The 24886-nt window shown below is 37.4% G+C and overlaps 1 protein-coding gene across 16 annotated transcripts in view; it reads right to left on the bottom strand.

Moving 5' to 3' along the window:
• Window positions 1–1333: 1333 nt before the first annotated feature.
• Window positions 1334–24886, bottom strand: part of CLOCK (clock circadian regulator) — a 136925-nt gene continuing 113372 nt past the window's right edge. For 15 of the 16 annotated variants that reach the window (XM_043906717.1, XM_043906723.1, XM_043906726.1 and 12 more), the window contains 8 exons: window positions 24191–24332; window positions 22363–22463; window positions 21731–21820; window positions 18159–18311; window positions 16529–16738; window positions 15601–15806; window positions 11603–11849; window positions 1334–8999 (listed from right to left, as the gene is read on the bottom strand). In XM_043906717.1, coding sequence (XP_043762652.1) covers window positions 8820–8999; window positions 11603–11849; window positions 15601–15806; window positions 16529–16738; window positions 18159–18311; window positions 21731–21820; window positions 22363–22463; window positions 24191–24332 — 1329 coding nt within the window. In that variant the 3' untranslated portion in view covers window positions 1334–8819. The remainder of the gene's footprint in view (window positions 9000–11602; window positions 11850–15600; window positions 15807–16528; window positions 16739–18158; window positions 18312–21730; window positions 21821–22362; window positions 22464–24190; window positions 24333–24886) is intronic. The other variant, XM_043906729.1, reaches the window with a different exon arrangement.

Here is a 24886-nt window from a genome sequence, read left to right as displayed (position 1 = left end):
CTTGTTTTTCCTTGTGTGTTATGCTAGCTTCTAATTTTCTAATTTCATCAAAGTCATATTGGTGTTTATAGACCTGTTTCTGAAGTTGACTGTCTAAAGCACTATCTTAGCCTTCACAATCCTAAAGGAGGTCAGCCCCAAACAGTCACTGAGGGACTGAAGCTGAAGCTCCGACACTTTGGCCACCTGACGCAAAGAGCGACTCACTGGAAAAGACCCTGATGGAAAGATTGCGGGCAGAGGAGAAGGGGGCATCAGGATGAGAGGGTTGGATGGCATCACCAACCCAATGGATATGAGTTTGAACAAACTCTGGGAGATAATGAAGGACAGGGGAGCCTGGCCTCGCTAAGAGTCAGACACGACTTAGCAACCGAATAAGCCTTCACAAAGTTCTGTGAGGCAGTAGGTACTAAATGTAAAGTTTTTTTTAAAGGTTAAATAACTCTTGGTAGAGCAGGGGATCAAACTGGACAGTTTACTTCTAGAGACCACAATCACAGATTATGGTGAGGGCCGCCTCATGTTATCACAGCCATTTCCGTAATCACTGTCATTTAAGTTGTCACTTGCGTACCAGATGTTCCATCTGGGCAGCACACCTGCTTTCTCCCAGCCTGATGTGCTCTTTACCATGTGCAGTAAGACGGCTACCAGCAGCCGCTACAGACTTAAGAGCAGTTCTGCGGAAACCTCCACGTGCTCCTTGCGTGAAGGGTACGTAAGAGCAGACCCAGCCAAGTCGGGTGTACCGGGCTACCTACAAAGTGCACAGTGTACAGTCACTGGTAACGTGGAGAGACTGGGAAAGAACCCAGTTAATCAGCCAGCATTCTCAACGCAGCAGTAACTTTGTGGGAGACGGCTGACCACTGTTGTGAGGAGATCTAAACATGATGGTCAGTTAAAAAGCAGCAGTTCATGTATTTCTGAAAAAGTCATTTTTAGAAACTTTTCTACCATGAAAAGTGTGTATTACAGGGTAGAAAAACACACTGTTCATAAAACACTGCAAAGAAATCTCAGGTTAAGTCCCCAGACTACACTGGAAATCTCCGCAGTTAAAATATCCCTAATACTGCCTTAAATTGTTACAAACAATTAAGTGAGGAACTGCATTACTTCTTGTTAGAAGTAGCTGGTACACTGGCAGTGAAGGCAGCCTGGTCCCAGCACCAGCCTAGTGAGTAACAGTGAGGCTTTCTGAGGCCCCACACTCTTGTAACAGGACACATCACTCAAGAGGATCTGGCGGCTCAGACCTTAGCTACAAGGCAAAAACTGCTAAAGGCTACTAACTCCATGGCTGAATAAAAGAGAAAAATGTCATTAGTAGTGATTTTAAAATATTTAATATTCTTTAAAATCCAAAATAATGTGATTCTTACAAGTTATGTGCCACATAAAGCCGGTGTTATCTTGAGAAATGCAGGCGATACTGGAAAACACAGCACTGAGGTATTTTTATTTTTAAAACTGAATAGGAAACAAAATGAATCTAATTTTTACATTTATAAAAAAACAAAATGCTACTGCTTGGCTCTTTTTGCTGTCAATTTAGGTTCTGAATACCTTACAGGAGTCTATAGGAAAAAGAATTATAATAGAACATAAAGTTTTTAAAAACACATCATAACCTGGAAAAAGGATCATACAGCAAGAGGCCTGAGTGGAGGTAGGCTAATAACACAGCTTACACTCCTCTCAAAGGACAGCTCTGAGAAACAAGTGTGACCAATTTAAAAACCAAATTAGAATGGCAATAGTAAATTGGTAACAAAATGATCCACATTTTTTACAATACTGTGTTTCCAAACAGGTCATGAAGATCAGCAGAGAACCTATTATAGCACCGTTAAAACCATTCATATTACCCGTCGTGCTTCTGTGTATTTTAGGATTCGGGCTGAAGACATTACTTGGAAAATGTCAGCCTTGTTTTTGTATATCAATCTGGATTTTAATGAAATGTTTGCTTTAGGAAAAATAGGTATTCTTAGCCATTTACAGCTCCACCCTTTCAGAAGGAAGAATGACAGGCTATATCTAATTTTAATTTTAAACCAAGAACCAAGCAGTAAGGACATATCAATGTCAAGGGCAGCACACTAAGAACCACACAGAACATTAGAAATAATCTGGTGTGTGTGTTTACAACTACCAACTGATGTTAACGTTAACAATTACAGATTTACAGAGAGAAAATTTTTTTTCTTTTTTGCACTAACTGGTTTCAATACAGCACTGAATTTAACTTGTCTTTGGGCTTCAGTCTTTACATAGAATGAATGTGCAAGTGCCATACTGAGGACCTTCCCCAACTTACACCGTGATAAAACAGATCTCAAAGTGACTCCAGGATGATCTAAATGACAGCTGTTCTGGCTGGCTGACATCTATAAAGGAAAATGACATTTCCTGGCCAGTTTTTTTTCTTTCTGCTTGATGATTGTCTGGTTACATAACGCATCCACCTGAACACAATACAGCTTCTCCTACATTCTAACTTTTTAGTATTGGCACAACCATTGCCGGTGGTGAATCTGCACCAGTTACAGGCCAGCTCAAAATACACCGTAAAACATCTGAATGTCACTTTTAAAGCGATGTCACAGTTTGTTTGCTCAGAAACTTAAAAGCATACATTTAAAAACATGAGCTCTCCAATTTAACCCTTAGAGAGTCAAGAAACACTTTTTACATCATTAAATCCAACTTGTGGTTGACTTGTTTTAATTACCGTTCTCTAAGGGATCCCAAAGCTAGAGTGCACTCTGGACGTGGCCTGTGGGACTCAAGAGCCCTAAGGTGGAGAATTCTGTTCCAATGCAGACCAGCAATGAGTATCCTCAAATTTCTAGGCTTTAGATGTTCAAACACTGCTTTTATTGTATGGTGCTGTGTAGGAAGGTTTGGTTTGGCTTTGGTTTTAAAGGACCAAGCAAACTATATATAAAAGACAGCACACGTTATTTTTCTTTGTAGAAGAGTTTGCAGTATTTATACATTGTCCCACCTATATTTAAGGACTTTAGATGGATTTTTTAATATGGGTATGACTGATGGCCATTAGAAGATGATTGTTTTAATAACATTTTCCAAATGGGCAAACAGAGGCAACGTGTGCCATGGGTTCTGTCATACTGGCCTTTGGCTGCGTTGGGGAAGTTATATAAAAAGTGCCCATAAAATAGAAAAGGCAGCAAGTGAAACTAGAAAAAAGCTGGAGTTACTTTTACGTTTTCTTAACTGAGCTGAGAACAGGAGGGGAGCCTTGGGGGCACCTGGACTGGGCTCCACCGCTGTGCTGAAGTGGAACAGATTCGGAGCGCCACCAAGAGGGTCAGGAGGGCTGAGGCCCGCACGCACCCCCAGGAGGCAGAGCCGGTCCTCCGCACAGATTACAGGGCAGAACACAGCAAACCACAGGTAAACGCACGACACTGAAATCACGCTGATGAGCAAACGGGACGCAAAGATAGTTTAAAATATAAATAAATACATTTAGCCATTTTTATTCAAGAAACCCAGATAACTACTTTCAAAGTGACTGCTTCTTTAAAAATCCTTTCTCAATTCTCCTATAAATACTATTTTGATTGTCACTTAATGCAGCACCTCAGTGTTTGCTGGTGGTGGTGATGGGATTTCACTTAATGTCTTTTCATAAACTATATCCTATTTCACCTAAGAACGTTTTCCCTAGGAAAACCCAGGCAGCTTAGAAAATAACTTGCTAAATACTCAAAAACAGAACCCGCAAAGTTATTTTATTTAAGAAAAAACAAGGAATGTAGTGTTAAATTATGACATGGGGATAAAGTATGCAAAACAGTCACATGGAAAGAGTTTTAATTTTTCAAACCATTCACGGTTGCTTAATTTCTTGTGAGCTGTTCAATACTGTTTCAAATATCCTGAAAATAACTGTACCAACAAAATTCACCCCCAGTGTTTCCACAGGAGACATTAAAATACGACCAAATTATTTTTTTCCTTTTCTTCAACCAAAGTAGTATTTCTCAGTTCTTTTTGTGCAAAAACATTACAAGAGCAATTCAAATGGAAACACTGAAATGACATGCCAACATTTCAGAGCACATTTAAAACACTCAGAATAATTCTTGAAATTACTGTATTCTAAAATATGACTACCAATCACTTTTAGGTTAGTTCTATACATCTATTCACACTGATGCAATTCTCCTAGACCTCTGAAAACAAACAGGCTCATTGGTCTCTTTTGGTGTCCACACAATAGGCAAGATAGGTTTACAATAGTGTCTAAATGGAACTAGGCATCTATAATCCCTTGACTCTACCACATTCAAAACAAAAGTCAAAGCTCATTTGGCTACCTTGAAATCACTCCCTTAAACCTACTATGGTTCACTGGATCTAAACATTTCTCAGAAATGTGTCATTTAAAAATTTCACCTAAGTGATGAGTTGGGGATCCTTTAGAAATGGCAATATCTACGATAATAAACTGTATCAAAATGAGTAATTGCAATAAAGTGCTTGTTACCTTTCAAAATGATGCTTTTCAACTGTGGTGTGATGTCTGCGAAGTGTGTGCTATTCCTACGTAAAGGATCCCCAGGCATGAGAGTTGGGTCTTCTCACCTGTCTCAGAAAGCAGCAGCACTGTGTTTTGGTAGGCTGACAATAGGCACGGCACCCATGCGGATGAGGCTCTGCTAGTGCTGTGGCCAAAGGGGAAGGAAGCTAGAAAAGTGGGAGGCGTGTGCAGGGTTCCTACTCATAGTTATATACAAATATATTAAATATACTATAAAAATAGTCAACTCTTTTCCTTTGCAACTACTTCAGAAGCTCCTTTTAGAAGAATGCTCACCCGCCCCAAACAAAAAAGATTCTTTTTCTCTGATCACTATAAAAATGGCAAGTGCCTTTGTGCTGTTTCTTTTCCTCCGTTTAAAAATTCCCATCAGCTTACTTCTGGCTAGACTCACTCAGCAACAGTAATATCCAGTGTTTATACCTTCCAACACTGATTCCCGAAGGACTAACAACAGGGTCACAGATGTTGGAAAGGTTATAGATGTGAGTGAGTTTCACACAGATGTTCATCAACAAACTTTCAATCACCAAAGAAATAACAGAAAAAAAAAGTAAAAATGTGCAATACCAGAGCAAAATGCTATTTGCAGTCCACTTAAAAAAAAAAAAATAGTTTACCTCAATGTAGTGGAAATATTTTAAAACTTGTTGAGTAATATCCAGTTTAAAATAATTTCCCCCTGTCTGTGTAGAGCAGGCAAACAAGAGTTCTATTTTAAGGGGCCCCTTTCTAAGGCTTCTTGAACAAGGGTTCATCTCCCTTCCACACACAGTGCCCTTAACTAACTGCAAGCAGAATGCTTTAAGGCAATGACCATCAACCCGAGCACTTTTGAAAAATCCCAGTAACATTTTCACTAGTCTGCACTGAGTACTGTTAACAAACCATTCAAAGTTACTGGCATCCCTTTATTACTAGTACATTCTTAAACCAGATTTAAGTGATAAGCACAGGACTCAAATTCCCCCTTCAACTTGGGACAGAGCTGGGAGACCGAATATAGTTATCCACCGTCCCCCGCATATGTTTTTCCACCAATATTTTCTCTCAAATAATAAAGTACTTTTAAGTGTCTTGATTCTGCTTTGACACCACTCTCAGCAGCAACTTTATTAATCCTTATAATCCTCACTGGTAGTTTAAACAAAAGGGACTCACCCAGGGCCAGAGCAGTTCAAAGCAGCCAACACCTAACAATTGCCACCCAGGAAAAAAGGTGTTTTTTTAAGAAAAACGGAGTATCTATGACAGTAAAGAAGAGGGAAGATAAGATTTTTAAGTAGCTGAAAAGTGTTCCTATTTGGTATTTTTTCATGACTGAGATTTGGATTTCAATGAACAGCTTTGGCTACAGAAATGAAAGAATAACAGGCAACTGCTGAATCTTCCATCAGGATGCTCAAGTCTTGATTCATGGAGGAGGGGGCAGGAACCGCTTTGCGGTCCAAGTTCCAGGGAAGCAGGAGGAAAACAAAGTTAAAGCAGGAGCTGAGAGGCAGTTACTAGCTCTTCTGACACAACACTTCATTCTGACAGCAAACGAAAAGCAGCCAGCTGCTCCTTTAAATGCAGCGACCATTTCTAAGCAGGAAAAAGTGAGCTGTGAGAACAACAGGAATTATAAAGCAAAACCTTGTATAATTTGCTTTCCTAAATATTTGAGGATGGAAAAATACTTGAAGGGATAGGGAGCGGAGAATGTGACTGAACCGTCCATAAATTTACCTTGCGGCTTGTCTTACACTTTGCTTGTGTTAGACTGAGTACACAGTACTCATGGTTCACCATCTTTCTTTTCACATGTGGGACTTGGAGGATTAAACCGTAATATAATAGTTCTTCATACCTTTTGTTTGCTAAATCTGTATTACTGTGTATTGCCAATAAATAGATGAGGCACAACTCAGAATACATGGAATGGCATGATAAGGTTAGGAAAGGCAATTTTGAAGGGGAAAAAAATACTGTTGCCATACTCTACAACATCAACATTGTCCATTGTGGGCATATGCTTAAGTACACACATATTCTGACATCTATTCTTGACATTCTTGACAAAGTCATCTCTTCTGGATGGTCATTTAGCTAGAAGAGGAGTTCCTTGATATGTTAATTACTGATTGGCATCTAGTAACACTTCTTTTGTAGAAGGGTAAGTACCAACTTTCTTTGGTTGTTTTCTTTTCAACATGAATTTTCTGGTTTGAGTGTGGCCAGGTATGCTTTTCTACAGGAAGATAAAGTACATCCCTTAAGGATGACAGCAAAGCTAAGGGCAGAAAAGTCTTAAGAACCAGCTGAGAGATCCCCTGACACCTTTACCTAGCAATTCTGTATTATTTTCATTGCCAAAATCTTTTGTTTAACAGCCTCAATTCTGTTACACGTTTTCTTTTAAGGTTAATTTTGATTTCTTGCAGCTTGCTATCTTCCCTTTCCTCAGTAATAATTTTTGATAGCCAATAAGATATTTTCCCATTAATTTTCCTTTGTTCTCTAGTTATAAATTTAATTATTAGTACCACAGAATCTATAAAATGCTTTTTTTAATGTATGCAATTCTGGTTGGAACTTACTGCCTTTAGAATATGGTATCACCAAACGAAATCTTAGTTCATGTTTATAAAGCACGTGAGCTACAAGATTCTGCGATTCTAGTGCTATAGTGAAGATAAAGCCAATCCCTAACCCTTCTTTTGTCTTTGCACGATTTTTAAGATCACACTGAGAAAATATTTACTGGTAATTCCTAAATGAATACACAGATTTAAGGAAAATGCTTATTTAGAAAAACAACTGTGTGATCACAATAGTAACTCTGAATAGTGTCACTAGGATGTTATCTTTTATTTTGAAATTATTCGTATCTGTAATCCAAGAGACTCAGAGAGTCTTCATTAGGACCTTAATGGTGCTGACACCCACATGCTATTAAAAATGTACCAAGATTTCAAAACTGCTACTGAAACTAGACAATGAGTTCAAGATGGTGAGTAATCACCTGAATGAAAATCAAGGCACTATGGGTTTTTTTTTTTTCCCCTCAAATAACCCTGAATCATTTCTGACTAAAAGAAGCACTGAAATTGTGGAGGATAATAAAAAGATTCCAACAAATCCTAAAAGTTAAAATTCCCACCAGTGAGAACATTAAAAAGTGCCTAAAATATTTTGTGTGCAAATTCACTCCTATAACTGAAACATACTTGAAATAACTGTCAGGCTTGTTAAAAACCGTTTACACAACTATTTCCAACTAGGAACTAGATCAAAATATGTGCTCAAAACTCCCAACCATCTTAAAATAAAGCAGTGCAAATCCTATTTTTAAACATAATTGAAGAATAATGAAATGAGGGATATTTCTGAGTAACTTGAAAATCCTGTTTCAAATAATTTAACCTGAAAAAAAAAAACAAACTCCATTCCCAGCAGCACATCATACCTCACTGAACAAACTGTGACATCACAGTCAAAGTATGAACCAAAAAAAAAAAAGACTTGTGCCCCGGAAGAGTGAATAGAACACTACCGTACTGTAAACAAAAGGGAAAAGAGGATGTATTAGTCTGCACATGGCGTCAGAATCTAAGGAAATGTACTCATACCTAAAGGAAGAGATAATGCTTTCATGCAGCATACAAAATGTTTTGCTTTCTCTCCTTTTATCCAGACATATACATAATATTATTTTTACAGCATCTGTACATAGAGAATTTGAACCCACACAACATTCTGAAATTAATTACTATTCCATCATTATCTGAAAAGGGAAGGGGGTCTACTGAGTCTACTGGACTGTCTTCATGGCATCATCATAAGCAAACCCCTGACATGGATGGCAGTGGTGTGTCCTCTGTAACACTTGAAAACAGGCACAGAACCTCTCCAAGTTACTAATGTTGTTGGTGCCTTTCTGATTCACTGGAGGTCCTGTTTCATAGCTGAGCTTAACATTTGGCAATATACTCTTTTTCCATTAAAAAATATCTGGGCAAGTAAAACACTGTCAGAATTGGCTGTGGCCCTATGATCACCTCCTGCTGGCTGGTATTTAATGTACATCTGCAGTGCTAGGCAGCATTTTCCCTGCTAACTAATTCCAGGAACTAGAACACTCAGTATTGCATCCCATGAAACCACTGGAACTTTTCATCACGTCCTTAGGTCATCTGAGCAGCTCTTTATGGACCACCCCCATCCTCCCTTGAGGGCAGAGAGGATGCATGTGCGGCTACTGTGGTTGGACCTTGGAAGGATCCGTCAAACTTTCAGTCCTGTGCCGACTCAGCTGCTGCTGCTGCTGCGACTGGTGTTGCTGGTGATGCGACTGAGGGAAAGTGCTCTGCTGAAGAGGAAACGCAGCCGAGAGGATCAGCTGAGCTGAAGGGTTCCCGTGGAGCAGCCTAGAAGTCTAAAAGGACAAGTGGATCATGCAACACTGCTTCACCCCCATTATACTGTGTGCATTAAGACTACTCAAGTTTTCCACTTCTCCATAGGGTCAAAACCTGTACATAAGTCTTGTTTGTTTTTTTTCCCACTTAAAAATAGTATTCTGGAAAATGCTTATGAGTATTTCCCTCTTTTTGAAGTATAACAGAATTTCATTTTTTAGAAGGAAATTGAGCTAGAGATAATATGATACAGAAAGCTATCTATGTCCTGAGACAAACCACACATACTCTTTCACTTTATGTCCTAAAGACCACGTTTTTAAACAGATGATACAACTGAATCATCGCTAAGAGCGTACAACATATGAACAATCTGTGGCCAGACAGAAAATGCCTTCTGCACCAGCTTTTTGACTCGTTAGAGCAGCAGTGGCCAAGAGCATGGGCCCTGAGGTACACTGCTTGGGTTCAAAGTCTGGCTGCCCCGCTTACCAGATGGGCAAGCTACTTACACCTCTGGACCTCACTTTCTTCATGTACAAAATAAGGATAATCCAAGTACCTCCCACACTGGGTTTTTACAAAGATTAAATAGCAACACTATCATTTAAAAGTACCATAAACTGAGGACACAGTACAGACTTGCGTCCTTTATGTGACAGTGTGGCGTGACCAGCACCGAAGCAGGACGGGAGCACCGGGTCTGAAACTGGAAGCAGCCCGGCTGTGAGTCCTGCTCTGTATTTGTTAGGCCTTGGGCGAGTGTCAGCTCCACGAACCTCGGTTTCTTTTGCCTAATTTCTCCTTCTACAGACACAAAGGAAACTAGTCAAAAGAAAGCGGAATTTTAAAATTAAGATCTTTCTTCACTAAGGTCAGTATGTCTTGATGCAGGGTTCATAATTTTAAAAAGGAACTGTGACAGGTGATTTCTGCACATGTGAATGAAAGACACCTGCACAAACACAAAGAAGGATGGATCTCTGAGCCTTAAAGCCCACTGGGCTTTGCTAAGCACCTGCAGACATCTTCTTTTTCTCACTGTTATCAGGAAAAGTTTTTGTAAGATAAAGAATTCAGGGTATTTATGAGCCTTATAGGGTTACAACAAAAGTACATTTTGGAACTAGGTGTTACATAATCAGAAAAGCAAATAGTGTATTTCTATCTACATATTAGTGTATTTCTAAAGGGTATTGCCTATCTTGCTTCTTTGAAATGTTTTTTTCCCAGAAGTGGAAGAGAATGTTCATTCTTTTAAGAGCCCTTGCTCTCTGAGAGACTCAGAGAACTGAGCTCCTAAGGCAAGTCTTTTTCCTTTCTAAGCTTCTGCCTAATTCTCACTGAAAACATTTCCCCTAGAGAATAGTTTCTAACTTATTATAAATTCTTGTCATTAATTCATTTATAACAATAGCCAACCCAGTCATTAATGGCTTAATGTCTAAGGGGCTGTATGCCTCTCAAGAGATAATTAGGTAACTAACCTCTTTTAGTTTAGCACATCAAGTTAAGAATTATATTTGCACCAGAACACCAATGATGATGAACTAACAGTGTATCTATGCCTGAGTATACAGTATAATACTGAAATCTTCTAATTATACCTACCATATGGTGTATAACTTTAAAACTGATGATATTTGCCTGGAGTACGTGGAATGGTATCCAGCACAAATCGTGGCTTAGCCTATATTCAAAACTGCTGGCTTCTTAGACCAGTAAGGAAAAAGGTGTATTTTCAGATGACACAATCTGCTATTGTGATCCCCCAAAGAGGGTACTGAGGTCTAGAAATTTGCCTGCTGCTTTGCTGAGGATCCCAATCTAGGTGACTGTCCTGCATCTTTAGATAAGCAGATCCTGTCTGATATACCCACAAGAGATCTGTGTCTGCATTTTGGTTAATCTGAGTATCTACTACATTATTCAAGATAGTGGTCATTTATGAAGGCAAGTTATAAGGTGTTTAAGTATATACCTTATACTAGGCTCAGTGATTCACATGCATCTTACTCAGGAGATATGAACAAGTAGCACCTCCATATTACAGATGAGGAAACTGGATCTGAGCAAGTTAAGTAAACTGCCAAAGTTCACATAGCAGTAACTCAATCTCAGAACAGCCTGTGCCTTCACAGTATTTTTCTTCCAATATTAATTTATAACCAAAAAGTTATTATAAAATTTAATTCAATAAAGTAATTTAACATAATGCCTAAAGTAATTTTTTTAAAAACCCTTTTAATACTTATAGTCTATAGAGAATACAGCTTGATGGGCCCCTAGGGAAACAAGAGGAGAGAGAAAGGTGCCTTTGCTTGAGTTCCAGAAACTAGCCAGAGAGAGCTCTCTGTAAATTGCCTTGATGTGGGCAGGAAGCAGCCACGTATTGTATCCACCAATTTGGATAACTGGCTATCTCCACAGCAGGACTAAAAGTTTTCTAAGAGAAGAAAAAATAGCCAACTGGGATAAGCTTTCTGTCTTTTTGGAAATTTAAGTTGTACAATAAGTGTGTGCATATTTTTCAGCTCATTTACAGAACTGTTCATTTAGTCCCTAATTTCACTATAGAAAGGTGCAGCGGCCGGGGACATTCTTCCGCAGGGAGAATTACCTGTAGGAACTGCTGCGGCGGCTGAGGCAGCTGAGCCTGAGGCGGTTGCTGACCTGGCGGGAGCGGCTGCTCCTGGGGGCTCTGCTGCTGCGTGACTGACAGCGTCTGCGACTGCGGGTGCTGAGGGGCGAAGGTGGGGTAGGCAGTCACCACCTGACCCATGAGCATGGCGCTGGGCACCATGACCGCCCCACAGGCCACAGGGGCAGTCACCAATTTGGTCACAAGCTGCTGACCTTGAGAAAATCTGTTAGGAGGAAAGGAAGGAAAGGGGAGTCAGAAGTACAAGTAGACACTATGAAAGGCAGTGGGCTGAATATTCCTCTAAGATAGGACCCATGATATTACCAATTTAGCTTTTTAAAGCCATATGTTCCAATTCTGTTACATGTTTTTAAAGATTCCCTTTGGGATACCAGTGAAACAGAAATGTACAGAGCAAAATGAAGTGATCACAAACAAAAATACAAACTCTTTTTTTGATATCCACATGCAAAAGAATGAAATTTGACCTTTACATCATATAAAAAAATTAATTCAAAACGGATTGAAGACCTAAACATAAATGTCAAAAACTATGAAACTCTTAGAATAAAACATAGGGAGAAAGTTTCATGACACTGGATTGGGCAATAATTTCTTAGAAGTTATGACATTAAAAGCATACACAATGAAAGAAAAAATAGATAAACTGAAAAACAAGTTTAAAATCTTTTATGTAGCAAGGGACACTACCAACAAAATAAAAGGGCACTCCAGAGTGGGAGAAAACATTTACAAATCATGGATCTGGTAAGGGATTAACAACTAGAAAATATAAAGCAATACTACAACACAGCAACAAACAATCTGATTAAAAAACCGCCAAGGGTCCTAAGTGATATTTCTTCACACTATATACAATTGGTCGATAAGCACTGAAAAGATGCTCAATATGACTAATCATTAGGGAAATGCAAATCAAAACCACCAGGAGATACCACATCACATTCAATAGGATGGCTACTATCAAACAAAGTAATTGTGTTGACAAGGATGCAGAGAAACTGGAATTTCTGTGCACTGTCGGTGGGAATATAAAGTGGTTTGTCCATTATGGAAAACAGTATGGTGGTCTTTCATCAAAACTAAAAATGTAACAACCATATGATCCAGCAATTCCATTTCTGTACATATACTCAAAAGAATGGAAAACGGGGACTCACACAGTTTGCACACCAATGTTCATAGCAGCTATTCACAACTTCCAAAAGATGGATATAACCCAAGTGTCCATCAGCAGATAAATGGGTCAACAAAATGTGGTATACACATTACAACTGAGTAACACTTAGCCTCAAAGAGGAAGGAAATTCTGATGCATGCTATAACATGGCTGAACCTTGAGGACATGATGCAAAGTGAAATAAGCCAGGTAGAAAAGACATACATTATATGATGCCATTTACATATGGTATCTAGAGTAGTCAAACTCAGACTTATGTGCTTAGAAAGTAGAATGGTGATTTCCAAGAGTTAGGGGGAAGAGGAAAGCATATTGTCTGATGAATACAGATTTTTAGTTTGGGAAGAAGAAAAAATTTCTGGAGATTGATGGTCGTGACTATCACAATGGTGCCAACCTACTCGTATGTCAATGAACTGCACATGTGAAAATGGTTAGCATAGTGAATATTTTGTAATGTGTATTTCACCACAATAAAAAAAAAATGCAATGCACGCATGCAAAAAGTTTTTAATCTGTTAAAAATATCAACTTGTTTCTTTTTATAAAACTACTAAGTACTTGGGAGTTAGATATATGTGACACATGGTTCATTTTGCTAATCAAAATAAACTTAAAGCTGTCCTAAAGGAATTCTTAAAAAATCTCTAAGTTTATAGATGTTTACATCGTAAGTTGTGTCTTATAAACATAAATGACATTTATGTTTCAAAACTAAATGACATTCTAACAGCATATAAAAGTACCTTCAATTTACAAATTTATCACACGCAGTACCCACTGTATTACAATTCACTAATACTCCTCCCACCCACTACCTTCCTGCTTCTACAGTCTTTAATAAAAGAACAATAACAAAAAAACAATGCCTCTTCAGGGAAAGATATCACTTCTATCTGCCTTTTCTGTGAGATGAACTTAGTTTCTATCATTGGTCACTACGGTGAGGAAACTGAGATAAGACTCTACTGTAGATTTAACTTGATATAACTGCAATTACAACCTGTTTTAAGGTAGATAATTGTAGCTACACTTAGCATTTTTATACAGTTTAAATGTTGCATAAGACAAAACAAATCTATTTTGAATCCATGCCAAATCTTAAAAATAAAGCATTGTATATTATGTACTTTAGGATCAAATGTATTATTTAATGCAAAAACATAATGAAAAATTTACAAACAAATAACATTATAAAGTGGCTTAATCACGGAAGTGCTAAGCACTAATTTCTCCGTAATCTTAAAAGAATTTAGCATCTGAATTGCCCAACTGCCCACTGCTAAGTATGAGAATATCTCATTCCTCTCTGGCACCAAAAGACATTCTGCAATTTACTTTGGCTTTAACTTCTTTTTTTGTGTACACTGCTCCCTCTGCCTAGAATACCTTCCTGTGACTCCATGCTACACGCGTATCTAAAGCAATGCTCTTAAGACACAGGCTGAGTATCTCCTCCCTGAAATTTTCCCTGACCACGCTCCTCACCTGCTTGCCTCAACCCATAAAACTGCTCACTTCCTTTTTTTCAAAGATCTACTAAGTATTTATCACATCAAATAATACTGATTTATTCACCTTTCTACAGCTTTGACTAGTCTGATCTTTCTTCTGGGATAAAGAATATGCCATACTCATATAAGCAGGCACTCAAATGTTTGCTTAAGTTGTTTTTCCCCCTTCAAAAACAGCTGTCTACAAATTGCTAAACTGTGTCCTCTAAAATGCATGTCAACATTTTATGTTAATGGATTTCCCTTGGGCTTTAAATCTAGCCCTTTATAATATTTCTATGGAGTATATTCATAACACTTCCTTTGAAAGCTAGACTTTTTAACTTGAAGGAACTGAGTTCCAAAAAGAAGCAGTGAGTTTCTCTCTGATCTTACTGCTTCTGCAATCCAGCAGCTTCCTTACACTCTGGAAATTATTAATAGGGTTTCAATAAAATCTACTACAAAGTCTAATACAACAGCAAGATTTTATTATAAAAGCAGCAGTCTACTTACATTGCATTAAAATAAGTAAAAATAAAATGCATAATAAGACTGCAGAAATCCTATAGTTTTGAAAGACACCTTTCTTCCTAATATTTGAAAAGGTTATTTTTTCAAAATACCTATTTCTAGGTCAGCCATTTGGAAGACTAAAATTAGCCACAGATGGCGATTTTTTCTAGAACTGCCCATAAAACTTTAGTGTAGTATATGTTTAAGCACTTGAGCTCTGAAATCAGACACCCAGTTTTGAATTCAGATCCCCTTCTTAACTCCCTTCACAGCTTCAGACCCTTGACCAAATTTTTTATTCTTTCCTGGGAAATAAAGACCCTCACACATTTTTTTTTAATAAGAATTAAATGAGATAATATACTTTGAGCATTTAGTACAGTACTTAACAAAACTCAAGAAAGGTGAGCTAAACTTACTCCATAGCACGTATAAACTATGGTAGCATACACCTTTACCATTGCTACTACGTTGACAACACAAGAACGGCCGTATTGAAGAAATACAAGTTTTATAGTGATACTGACAAAACCTATCATACAACTTGTGTAGAATTTGGATTCTACCATATGTTAGCACATTTTTGAACATGAAATAACATGAAATAAAATTTGCTATTACTCTTTTATTATAAAGTACTTCAACAAGGATACATTGTTTTTATTTCAAATTCTAGAGTGAGCAATAAATTAAAATCTCATTTAAAAAATCCAAGTATTGTTTTATAATCAAACAACTGACATCTCTGGAAACATGACAGCTACCTGATCTGTCTGTCCTGAGTGTATGTAGTTACTGCAGCACTCTGGGAACTGTTTTGTGGCATACTAGATGGAATCTGGACCATGCTTCCGGCCGTCGGCTGAGAAATCACCATAGTGTTATACAGTGGGGCTGTGAGAGCGCTCTGTGTCTGACTGGGAAGAGATGTTTGTTGACTGTGCCCACTCAGTACATTCTGTTGACTCTGCTAGAAAAGAGAAGATTTCACAGACAGAAAACAATTTATTCAGGAAGTATGCTTCTACCACTCATCATTCTAACAATAGTTGACATGATAGAAAAAGAAGTGGCAGAACATACTACTCTGGGAGAAACTGAACCATCAAGGAATAACTTGCAATAACTGAGAATGAATTAGTCTTCAATATTTTGCTGGAAGGTAAGCTATGAGTTTTGAAAAGGAGAATGATCTTAACAACGATGACATAAAATATACATGAAGAGCTACTAAACACCCAAAGTAACTGACATTTGACATTTTTATGTATTTCATTCGAAGTCTTGAGATTTACAATCACAGATGCATGTCAATTACCAAAATTTCCTAGAATGTTAATTAAGCCATCACTGCCCTAACAAAATACATTCTTCACATATGGTAACACATGTCCTGGTCAGAATCCTGCAACTTTCTTTCTTTTTCCACACACAGAAGTAGTCTGTATATTAATTTCAAGCAAACTGCAAAAATTTTCTAAATGTTGAAATACAGAAAGCATTCAACATTCAACAGTTTAAGAACAATTTTGCACAAAATACTTTATCACTCTCAATACTATAGTTTCTAATTATTACTATTAAAGGTTTACATATGGTATTGTTCAAAATGAAGCCTTTGTTTTTGTCTTAGCAACACCACACATTTCAGTTACTGAACATTCCCTAGCCCACTGTACTCAATAACATTACCTGACTTGATGTACTTTGTAAACTCTGCTGTTGTATCACATGCTGAGTTGTGCCAATGTGTCCAGTATTCATTCCACTTTGAATCTGGTTAGTTTGAACAACCTGGCTTTGCATATTTATAGGTGCAAGCTGCTGGATATTAGATGAATTTCCAGAAGAAAGTTGAACAGAACCAAAATTCAATCCAGGGGTTGACTGTTGTAAAAACATCTTTAAAAATAAAGATTACGTTAAAATGATCTTTTTAAATTAAAAAGAATGAGATCATTTTTAGCAAAAACAGCTAAAAATTAAGTTTTAAAAGCAAGTAACAAGAAGACTAAGTCATTCTGAATGAACAATGAGCAATAAATAATTACTGAATAAAACATGATACTCATTTTCATTCTTGCAATCATCCTAACCCCTAATTATGTCTCTAATTGTCAGAAAAAGCATTATAAATTTCAAAACCTCTACTTGCTTGACACTTTACATGTTGAGGATTATTATATATGTTACCGTTACCCTAACTTAGCTACTCAAAGGTCTGTGGATTGGAAGCTGTGCATCACTCATCATTTATAACTCATGGCATTAAAGAGAAGTGGTTTTCACTTGAAGTTTTTACCAAAGTCCTAGTTGCATCGGATAGACATAACTTTGGCCCTGTTGGTTGATCAAATAAGACTATAATTTGAATCATACCTACCAGTAAGTTATTCAAAAAATTACTGATGATTAACTTTAAATTCTGTACCTACATGTACCTAAAAGTCTATGTAAAGTATTATTTTGATATTATGGGAATTTAAGCTTACTAATAATTAGACTGCTAAAAGATGACTCTAATCTGGAGAAACAAAAATGCTGATGGAAACACTCTTAGGAATCAATTATCTTTAGCTACTATAAATGCTTTTCATACTGTTCATGGGTTCTCAAAGCAAGAATACTGAAGTGGTTTGCCATTCCCTTCACCAATGGAATAGCATATTAAAAAGCAGAGACATTACTTTGCCAACAAAGGTCCGTCTGGTCAAGGCTATGGTTTTTCCAGTGGTCATGTATGGATGTGAGAGTTGGACTGTGAAGAAAGCTGAGTGCTGAAGAATTGATGCTTTTGAACTGTGGTGTTGGAGAAGACTCTTGAGAGTCCCTTGGACTACAAGAAGATCCAACCAGTCCATCCTAAAGGAGATCAGTCCTGGGTGTTCATTGGAAGGACTGATGCTGAAGCTGAAACTCCAATACTTTGGCTACCTCATGTGAAGAGTTGACTCACTGGAAAAGACCCTGATGCTGGGAGGGAGTGGAGGCAGGAGGAGAAGGGGACGACAAGAGGATGAGATGGCTGGATGGCATCACCAACTCGATGGACGTGAGTTTGAGTAAACTCTGGGAGTTGGTGATGGGTAGGGAGGTCTGGCATGCTGCAATTCATGAGCTCACAGAGTCGGACACGACTGAGCGACTGAACTGAACTGAACTGTAAATGCAATCATAATGAGTAGATAACCAATGAGTAATTACTGAACTAAATGGATGAAACATATCTTTTGCATCTCACTTTTTATTAAGAAGAGTCAATTTCCTAAGAAGCCAAAATACAAACAGCATGCTTTGTTTGTAATCAAATGTAGTAACTTACCTGCAGCCCTTGACCATGAACCATTTGAAGCTGTTCTTGAATTTTTCTTAGTTCTTCTTGTTGCCGATGAATATTCGCCTCTATCATCCGAGTCCGCTGCTCCAATTGGTCTTTGAGATGCTGCATGGCTCCTAACTGAGCTGAGAACTGAAACTTAAGTATCGTGGATGGAAAAAATATAATACATTTTACAATCACTTCTCATAACTGTAAAATGTGAAATGTAAGCAGTGTATCATGAATTAAGAATGTCATGCCAGTTACTAATTTATTGCTTCTCAACATCTAATTCACCTATCATTGCTCAGCTTTGTGGTACTACAGCTGGACCCTATAAACGCTTCTCCTTCACCAGCAGGCACCAGCAGTCCTGTCAGTGATGCTGTGGAGGGATGCTGTAAAGGGAGACTGGGCCACCTCTCCGGTTCTAGTGCTTCTCCTTCTCTTTCTGATGCCAGCGGGGAGCGTCCTAGTGAGCACCACCAGCATCCAGCAGACTTTCCAGCAAGTCTCACTGGCTTGCTAGTGGGCAGCTCCCCATTGAATTTTACTGGTATCCCAGCAGGTGGCTTCTCGCTCCCCAGCCCAAGTCTGCGGCACTTCAGTGATGCGTGTACATCCAGTGGCTGTAGCCACAGCGGCTCCGATGGGACCTGAGTCTCAGCCTGGCCTGGAGGAGCAGTTCAGGAGGATGGAAGGAGTTTTCTGAGCTGTTCCCCCTTGGCAACTCTCCCTTTCACTTACCTTTAGTGGCTGCTCTCTACACTGGTATTCCCTGTATCCTTTTGAATTCTCTTAACTGCTCTCAGTAGTTAATCTCTGTTACCAGTTAATAATTTTTTATAGCATCCCTGTTCAAATTTCCCATCCAGCTTCTGACTAGAGCTTGACTGATTACAAGATGACTTAATAACACTGGCTTTTAAAGACCTAAGTTCCTACTGTGGCGCTACTACTTGATAGAACAAGTTACTGAACTTCCTTCCTGACGTTCTAACAAACGAAAAAGTAGCCTGCACCTGGAGTTATTCACATAAAATTCTGTCATCCCGAGAATGTCTTCTTTGTGCAGGTCATTAGAAAGTTATAAAAATCTGACAGATTAACCAACCATAAAATTTTCAACAAACTGTTCTCAAACACAAAAACCTAGGCTTTTAAAGACCAAGCAATTTTAAGTGAATGCTGCATATGCCAACAAAAGCATACTTATTCTACTTACAGAGTAAGGTTTTCAATCTCACTTATTTCCGCTTCACCTGAGTTACAGACAGCTTCTATTTACTATTGCTTGAAACTAAGCACATTTAGTGATTTACCACTTAAGTTTAAACAGGCTCATTTACTTATTTCCAGGAATATTCAGCACAGGATACAGTATAAAAGCAGAAAGAATTTCACTTCACTGGAAATCTGTCTTACCTTAAGAGTCTACTACAATGCATGTAAAAGCAAATGACACCCCAAAAGCCTTTTTACCCTATCTTCAAAAGTTTGTTTTGAGAATACTGAATATTACTTTTCAAAGTACACAACTCTGACTTCTGAAGTTGAGAATAACCAGATCAAACATCAAATTACACTAGGTATGAAAAAATATTACAAATTTAATATTCTCATGCCTTAATTTTTTATTATTTAAAATTTTATATTTATATCATATAAATATATTGTATCCTAAAGTTATTTACACCTTTAGATAAACATTATACTGTCACCACTTAAAGAATTTCTATTAAATACAAATAAGAATAAACACAGAAAGCAGAATAATGGGAAGTAAAATCAAAGAACTAAGAGGAAAAGTGTTTGGCTTTATCACTGAATGAAATGAGACTTGAATACTTATTTGAGGACTCAGTGCTGATGAAAACTACTGCAACTCCAGATACTATTAATAATATAGTGCTGCTATAAATACCTTACACAATTATGTGTTGCTAAAAGTCAAGATTATGACAATTAGATTGTTATTTAGATTATGACAGTTTACAGCAATGTCAATATATTTGTACAAGCATCATAATATATAATAGCTATAATTATATATGTCTGGTGGCTCAGATGGTAAAGAATCTGCCTGCAGCATGGGAGACCTGGGTTCGATCCCTGGGTTGGGAAGACCCCCTGAAGGAGGGCATGGCAACCCACTCCAGTATTCTTGCCTGGAGAACCGCATGGACAGAGTCTGGTGGGCTACAGTCCATGGGTCGCAGAGTCGGACATGACTGAGCAACTAAGCACAATTTAAGTAACAACCATATACGATAAAGGTATTTTTAGATACCTAGTGTTAATATTATTTGAAATTAAGACAATGTGGAGATAGCTTCAACATCAAACACAACAGAAAATTTCGGATTATTTCTAGTACAACTTAGTTTTTTCACTTGTCTGAGGCACTGAGTGAGTGCAATCATAAACGAAAAGTTGTGAAGTTATAATCAAAAGTGTCACTTTTGTAATTCCTCTCCTTTGTCTTGCTAGCTTTTATATTTAAGCCTCCTTTGGGACTCAGCCCAAGTAACAATTCTTCCAGAAAGTTCTCTTTTACTTCCTCAGTCTGCAATTAAGAGTCCATCTAATGTGCTCACGTATCAAGCTTTAGACCTTGAGCATAGACTATTTGTAGTTATCGATCATTCCCTCTAGATGTAATCAAGTTTCTTAGTATAGATATATTTGCACTGCCAGCACCTGCAATATCTGATAATATAAGGAGCTTAATAAATGGCTTATATATAAACAAATGAATATATGAATAAAATTACTCAATTCTTCCAATATCCATGGGAAGAACAAAATGAACAACTACATTTCATCTTTAATATTTTTCTATGAAAAGTGAAAGTGTTAGTCACTCAGTCATGTCCAACTCTTTGTGACCCCATGGCCTACAGACCTCTAGGCTTATCTGTCCATGGAATTCTCCAGGCAAGAATACTGGAGTGAGTAGCCATTCCTTTCACCAGGGAATCTTCCTGACCAGGCCTTCTGTACTGCAATCTGAGCCACCACAGTATTTCTCAACAGGGATTAATCAGCATAGCTTTTTGTTGTGCAAAACTGTCATGAACCCTAAAAGACAACTGAAGTACCAGAGGTACTCAATATCATTGACAATCAAAAAATCCCCAGGTATACTAAACATCCACAACTGAGATTTACTGCACCTGTATTTTAAAAAATCACTAGCAGCTTGAAAGTGAAAGTCACTCAGTTGTGTCCAACTCTTTGGAACCCCATGGACTATACAAGTCCATGAAATTTTCCAGGCCAGAATACTGGAGTGGGTAGACTTTCCCTTCTCCAGGGGATCTTCCCAACCCAGGGATCGAACCCAGGTCTCCCACCTTGCAGGCGGATTCTTTACCAGCTAAGCCACAAGGGAAGCCCGAGAATACTGGAGTGGGTAGCCTATCCCTTCTCCAACAGATCTTCCCGATCCAGGAATAGAACTGGGGTCTCCTGCATTGCAGGCAGATTCTTTACTGATTGAGCTATGAAGGAAGCCCCACTAGTAGCTTAAAGACTATTTATAATTTTAAAATATTTAACAGAAACAAAAATACCTGGGACATGCCTTGTGGAACTGGTAAATTTGCAGATTGAGACATCACAGGCTGTGTTAATGACTGACCAACAGTCTGGGAATTTATAGACTAGAAGCAAAATAAAAAATAACACTGGGTGACAATCATTTCCATACATGAATACTCCTACCAGAAATATCACCATGGCTTCTTTATAACTGAATTACAGCTTTTAGATGAGCCTCATACATTTTTAGATGAGCACAGGCCTGTCTCTCCCTCTAAACTGGAAATGCTTATTTCCTATTTATCTTTTTATCTTTCAAGGCATCTGTCATATTATCTTGCATGGGCTCTCAATAAGAGTTACCTGGACTTTATTGAAAGTGATTGGTACTTGAAATTAGATATAAAATGGCTCTAAATTATCAGCTTCCCATAATTAAAAAAAAAATCTAACATTTTATCTGAAAAATAATCAAAAGGACTTGTATGTTTGACTACTACTTCACAAAAACATGAAGACCTTGAGTAAGTGTTGTATATCAACAACTATTTTAAATTTCACAGAAAGGGATAATGAATAAATGAATTTATCAATATTTAGATGATTCCCCCCCCACCCCTTTTAATAAATCTTTATTCAGAAAAATACTATCTGAAGAGTTTACCTGACTACTAAATGATGACCTCCTTTGTGCCACCTTTTCATGAGCTGGTAAATGTTGTCTGGGAGGAGTGCTAGTATCTGTTGGGATCTTTGTTGGTGTAGCTAAAATTGGTCAACAGAAACAGAATATCATTAGTACTTTGAAAATACAATTTTCAAAGATCAATCTCAAAATGCATTCCGGTGAATAAAAGTGGTCTGTAAAAGAGTTGTTTATCTAAATTATTCAATAAAAATGAAGTCTATGACAACAAGATGATTTATTTTAATTACCTCTTTTTTAAGGATAAAGAAAATATCTGAAATAGGAAAATTTCAAATATAAAAGGGTTACTACCCCTACAATTCTATAATAGAAAAAACCAATAAACTTAATTTAAAAAATGGCCTAAGGACTTGAATAGATATTTACTCAAACAAGACACAGAGATGGCCAGCCAATATGTGAAATAATACTCAATATTCAACTGAACATCAGGGAAAAGGAAATCAAAACCACAATGAGATATCACCTCTACCTCTAAAGAATGGTTACTATCAAAAAATCACGGTGTAAATCAACTAAAAAAAACCTTATAAACTGTTAAAAAAAAATCTAAAGACAAGTGTTGGTGAGAACTTGTGTGAAGTTCTGGAAACCATGCACACTGTTGATGGGGATGGGAAATGATACAGATACTGTGGAAACAATATGGCCATTTTTCAAAAAAAATTAAGATTAGAACTACCATATATGAACTAGAAATCCCACTTCTGAGTATTTATCAAAAAAAATTGAAGTCAGCATCTTGAAGAGATATTAGCATTCCAATGTTCACTGCAGTACCATTCACAATAGCCAAGGTATGGAGACAATCTAAATATCTGTTGACAGGTGAAAGGATTAATAAAATGTGATATATACATACAATGAAATACTACTATTTATCCCAAAAAAGGAAGGACATTCTACAATATGTTACATGAATGAAACTTTAGGCCATTATGCTAAGTGAAATAGGCAATGACAGAAAAAACAAGTATCTCATAATGATATGAGGTTATTTAAAATAGTCAAACTCACTGAAACAAACAGCACAATGGTGACTGCCAAGGGCGGGGGGCAGGGAATGGGGAGTTATTAATTAGTGGGCATAAAGTTTCAGATAAGCACAGTGAATAAACTCTGGAGATCTGCAGAAAAATATCATACCTCTAGTCAACAATAATATATCAGACACTTAAAGGATTTCATTTTAATTCTTAAATTTTCTTTCTTTAAAAAGAAATAAATAGCTATAATAAGGACATTTCCCCCCCTAAAATCTCAGATATTCTATGTTTAACCACTTTGATGTTCTACCCATCATGTAGATGTCGAGTAGTTCAAACAAGTCCCTTTTTCATTATACACAGTTTTAGTACTCTGAGAAATGAAAGTGCTAGATTCTTTTTAAAAAATTTAAAAGGGTATTAATTTAATGACAATTATGTGTGTCTTCATAAAGACAAAATACCCAGAAAACACTTTCTAAAAAGCAAACTAAGAACACTTACAGGTTCTATCAATAAAAAAGGAATTACTATAATAGTTTTGCTTTCTTTCTGGGGGATGATTAAAAATACCAATACCAACATTACTACCTACATATTCTACAGGTTACTTTATAAGTTAATGCTTTGCTAAATGTGAGCAAGGTGCCTCTTGCTCACTGAAAAACAAATGTATTTCAGAAATGTAAACACTTATCATTTGAAAGTGGCAGCTGATGAAAAATGTTGGTAACAATCATGCAAACAATTTAGAAGGACATCTTTAAAGAAGTCTGCTTTCAAGCTGGGGTACTCACAGGAAGGGTCCGAGACTGCTGTGTGAGATGATTTTCTTGAACTCCGGGAGGAAGCAGAAGGAGTTGGGCTGTGATCAAACCTCTCCAACGCTTCCTTGAGACTGACTGTATTTATACGATTATCAGACCCAGAATCTTGGCTCTAAGGAGACAAGAGTAAAGTAAATGCCTCCTGTGGTTCAGTTCAGAGATCCCAAATTAGCACATCGCTTGCTGATTTCCCCTCCCCAAAATCAGTTTTCACCCATAACAGGGCAAGTGTACCTGTGTAATAACTAGGTAAAGAAATGAAAATTTATTTTTTTATAGCCAGAAAGTTTTGGTTTCCTTCTCTATTGAAAGAAACAACAGATGCAAAGAAATAAAGTTGGACTATATTATCTTACAGCATATATAGAAGTTAACACAAAATGGATCAAAGATCTAAACATTAGAACTAAAACTACAAAACTTTTAGGGAAGAAAGAGGAAAGCTTTATAACACTGCACCGGGCAATGACTAAAGCACAGGTAATGGTAGTGCATCAAAGGACACTATAAACAAAGTGGAAAGGCATCAAGGAACGGGAGAAAACATTTGTAAGTCATTTATTTGGTAAAGAACTAATACCCAGAATATATAAAGAGCTCCTACCACTCCAAAAAAAAAAAAAAAAACAAAAACCAAAAAAATCCAATTAAAAAATGGGCAAAAGT

The sequence above is a fragment of the Cervus elaphus genome, chromosome 6, assembly GCF_910594005.1.
Source record: "Cervus elaphus chromosome 6, mCerEla1.1, whole genome shotgun sequence".
NCBI lineage: Eukaryota > Metazoa > Chordata > Mammalia > Artiodactyla > Cervidae > Cervus > Cervus elaphus.
The sequence above is the reverse complement of the archived record's forward strand: the minus strand, read 5'-3'. Positions and strand labels throughout refer to the sequence as shown.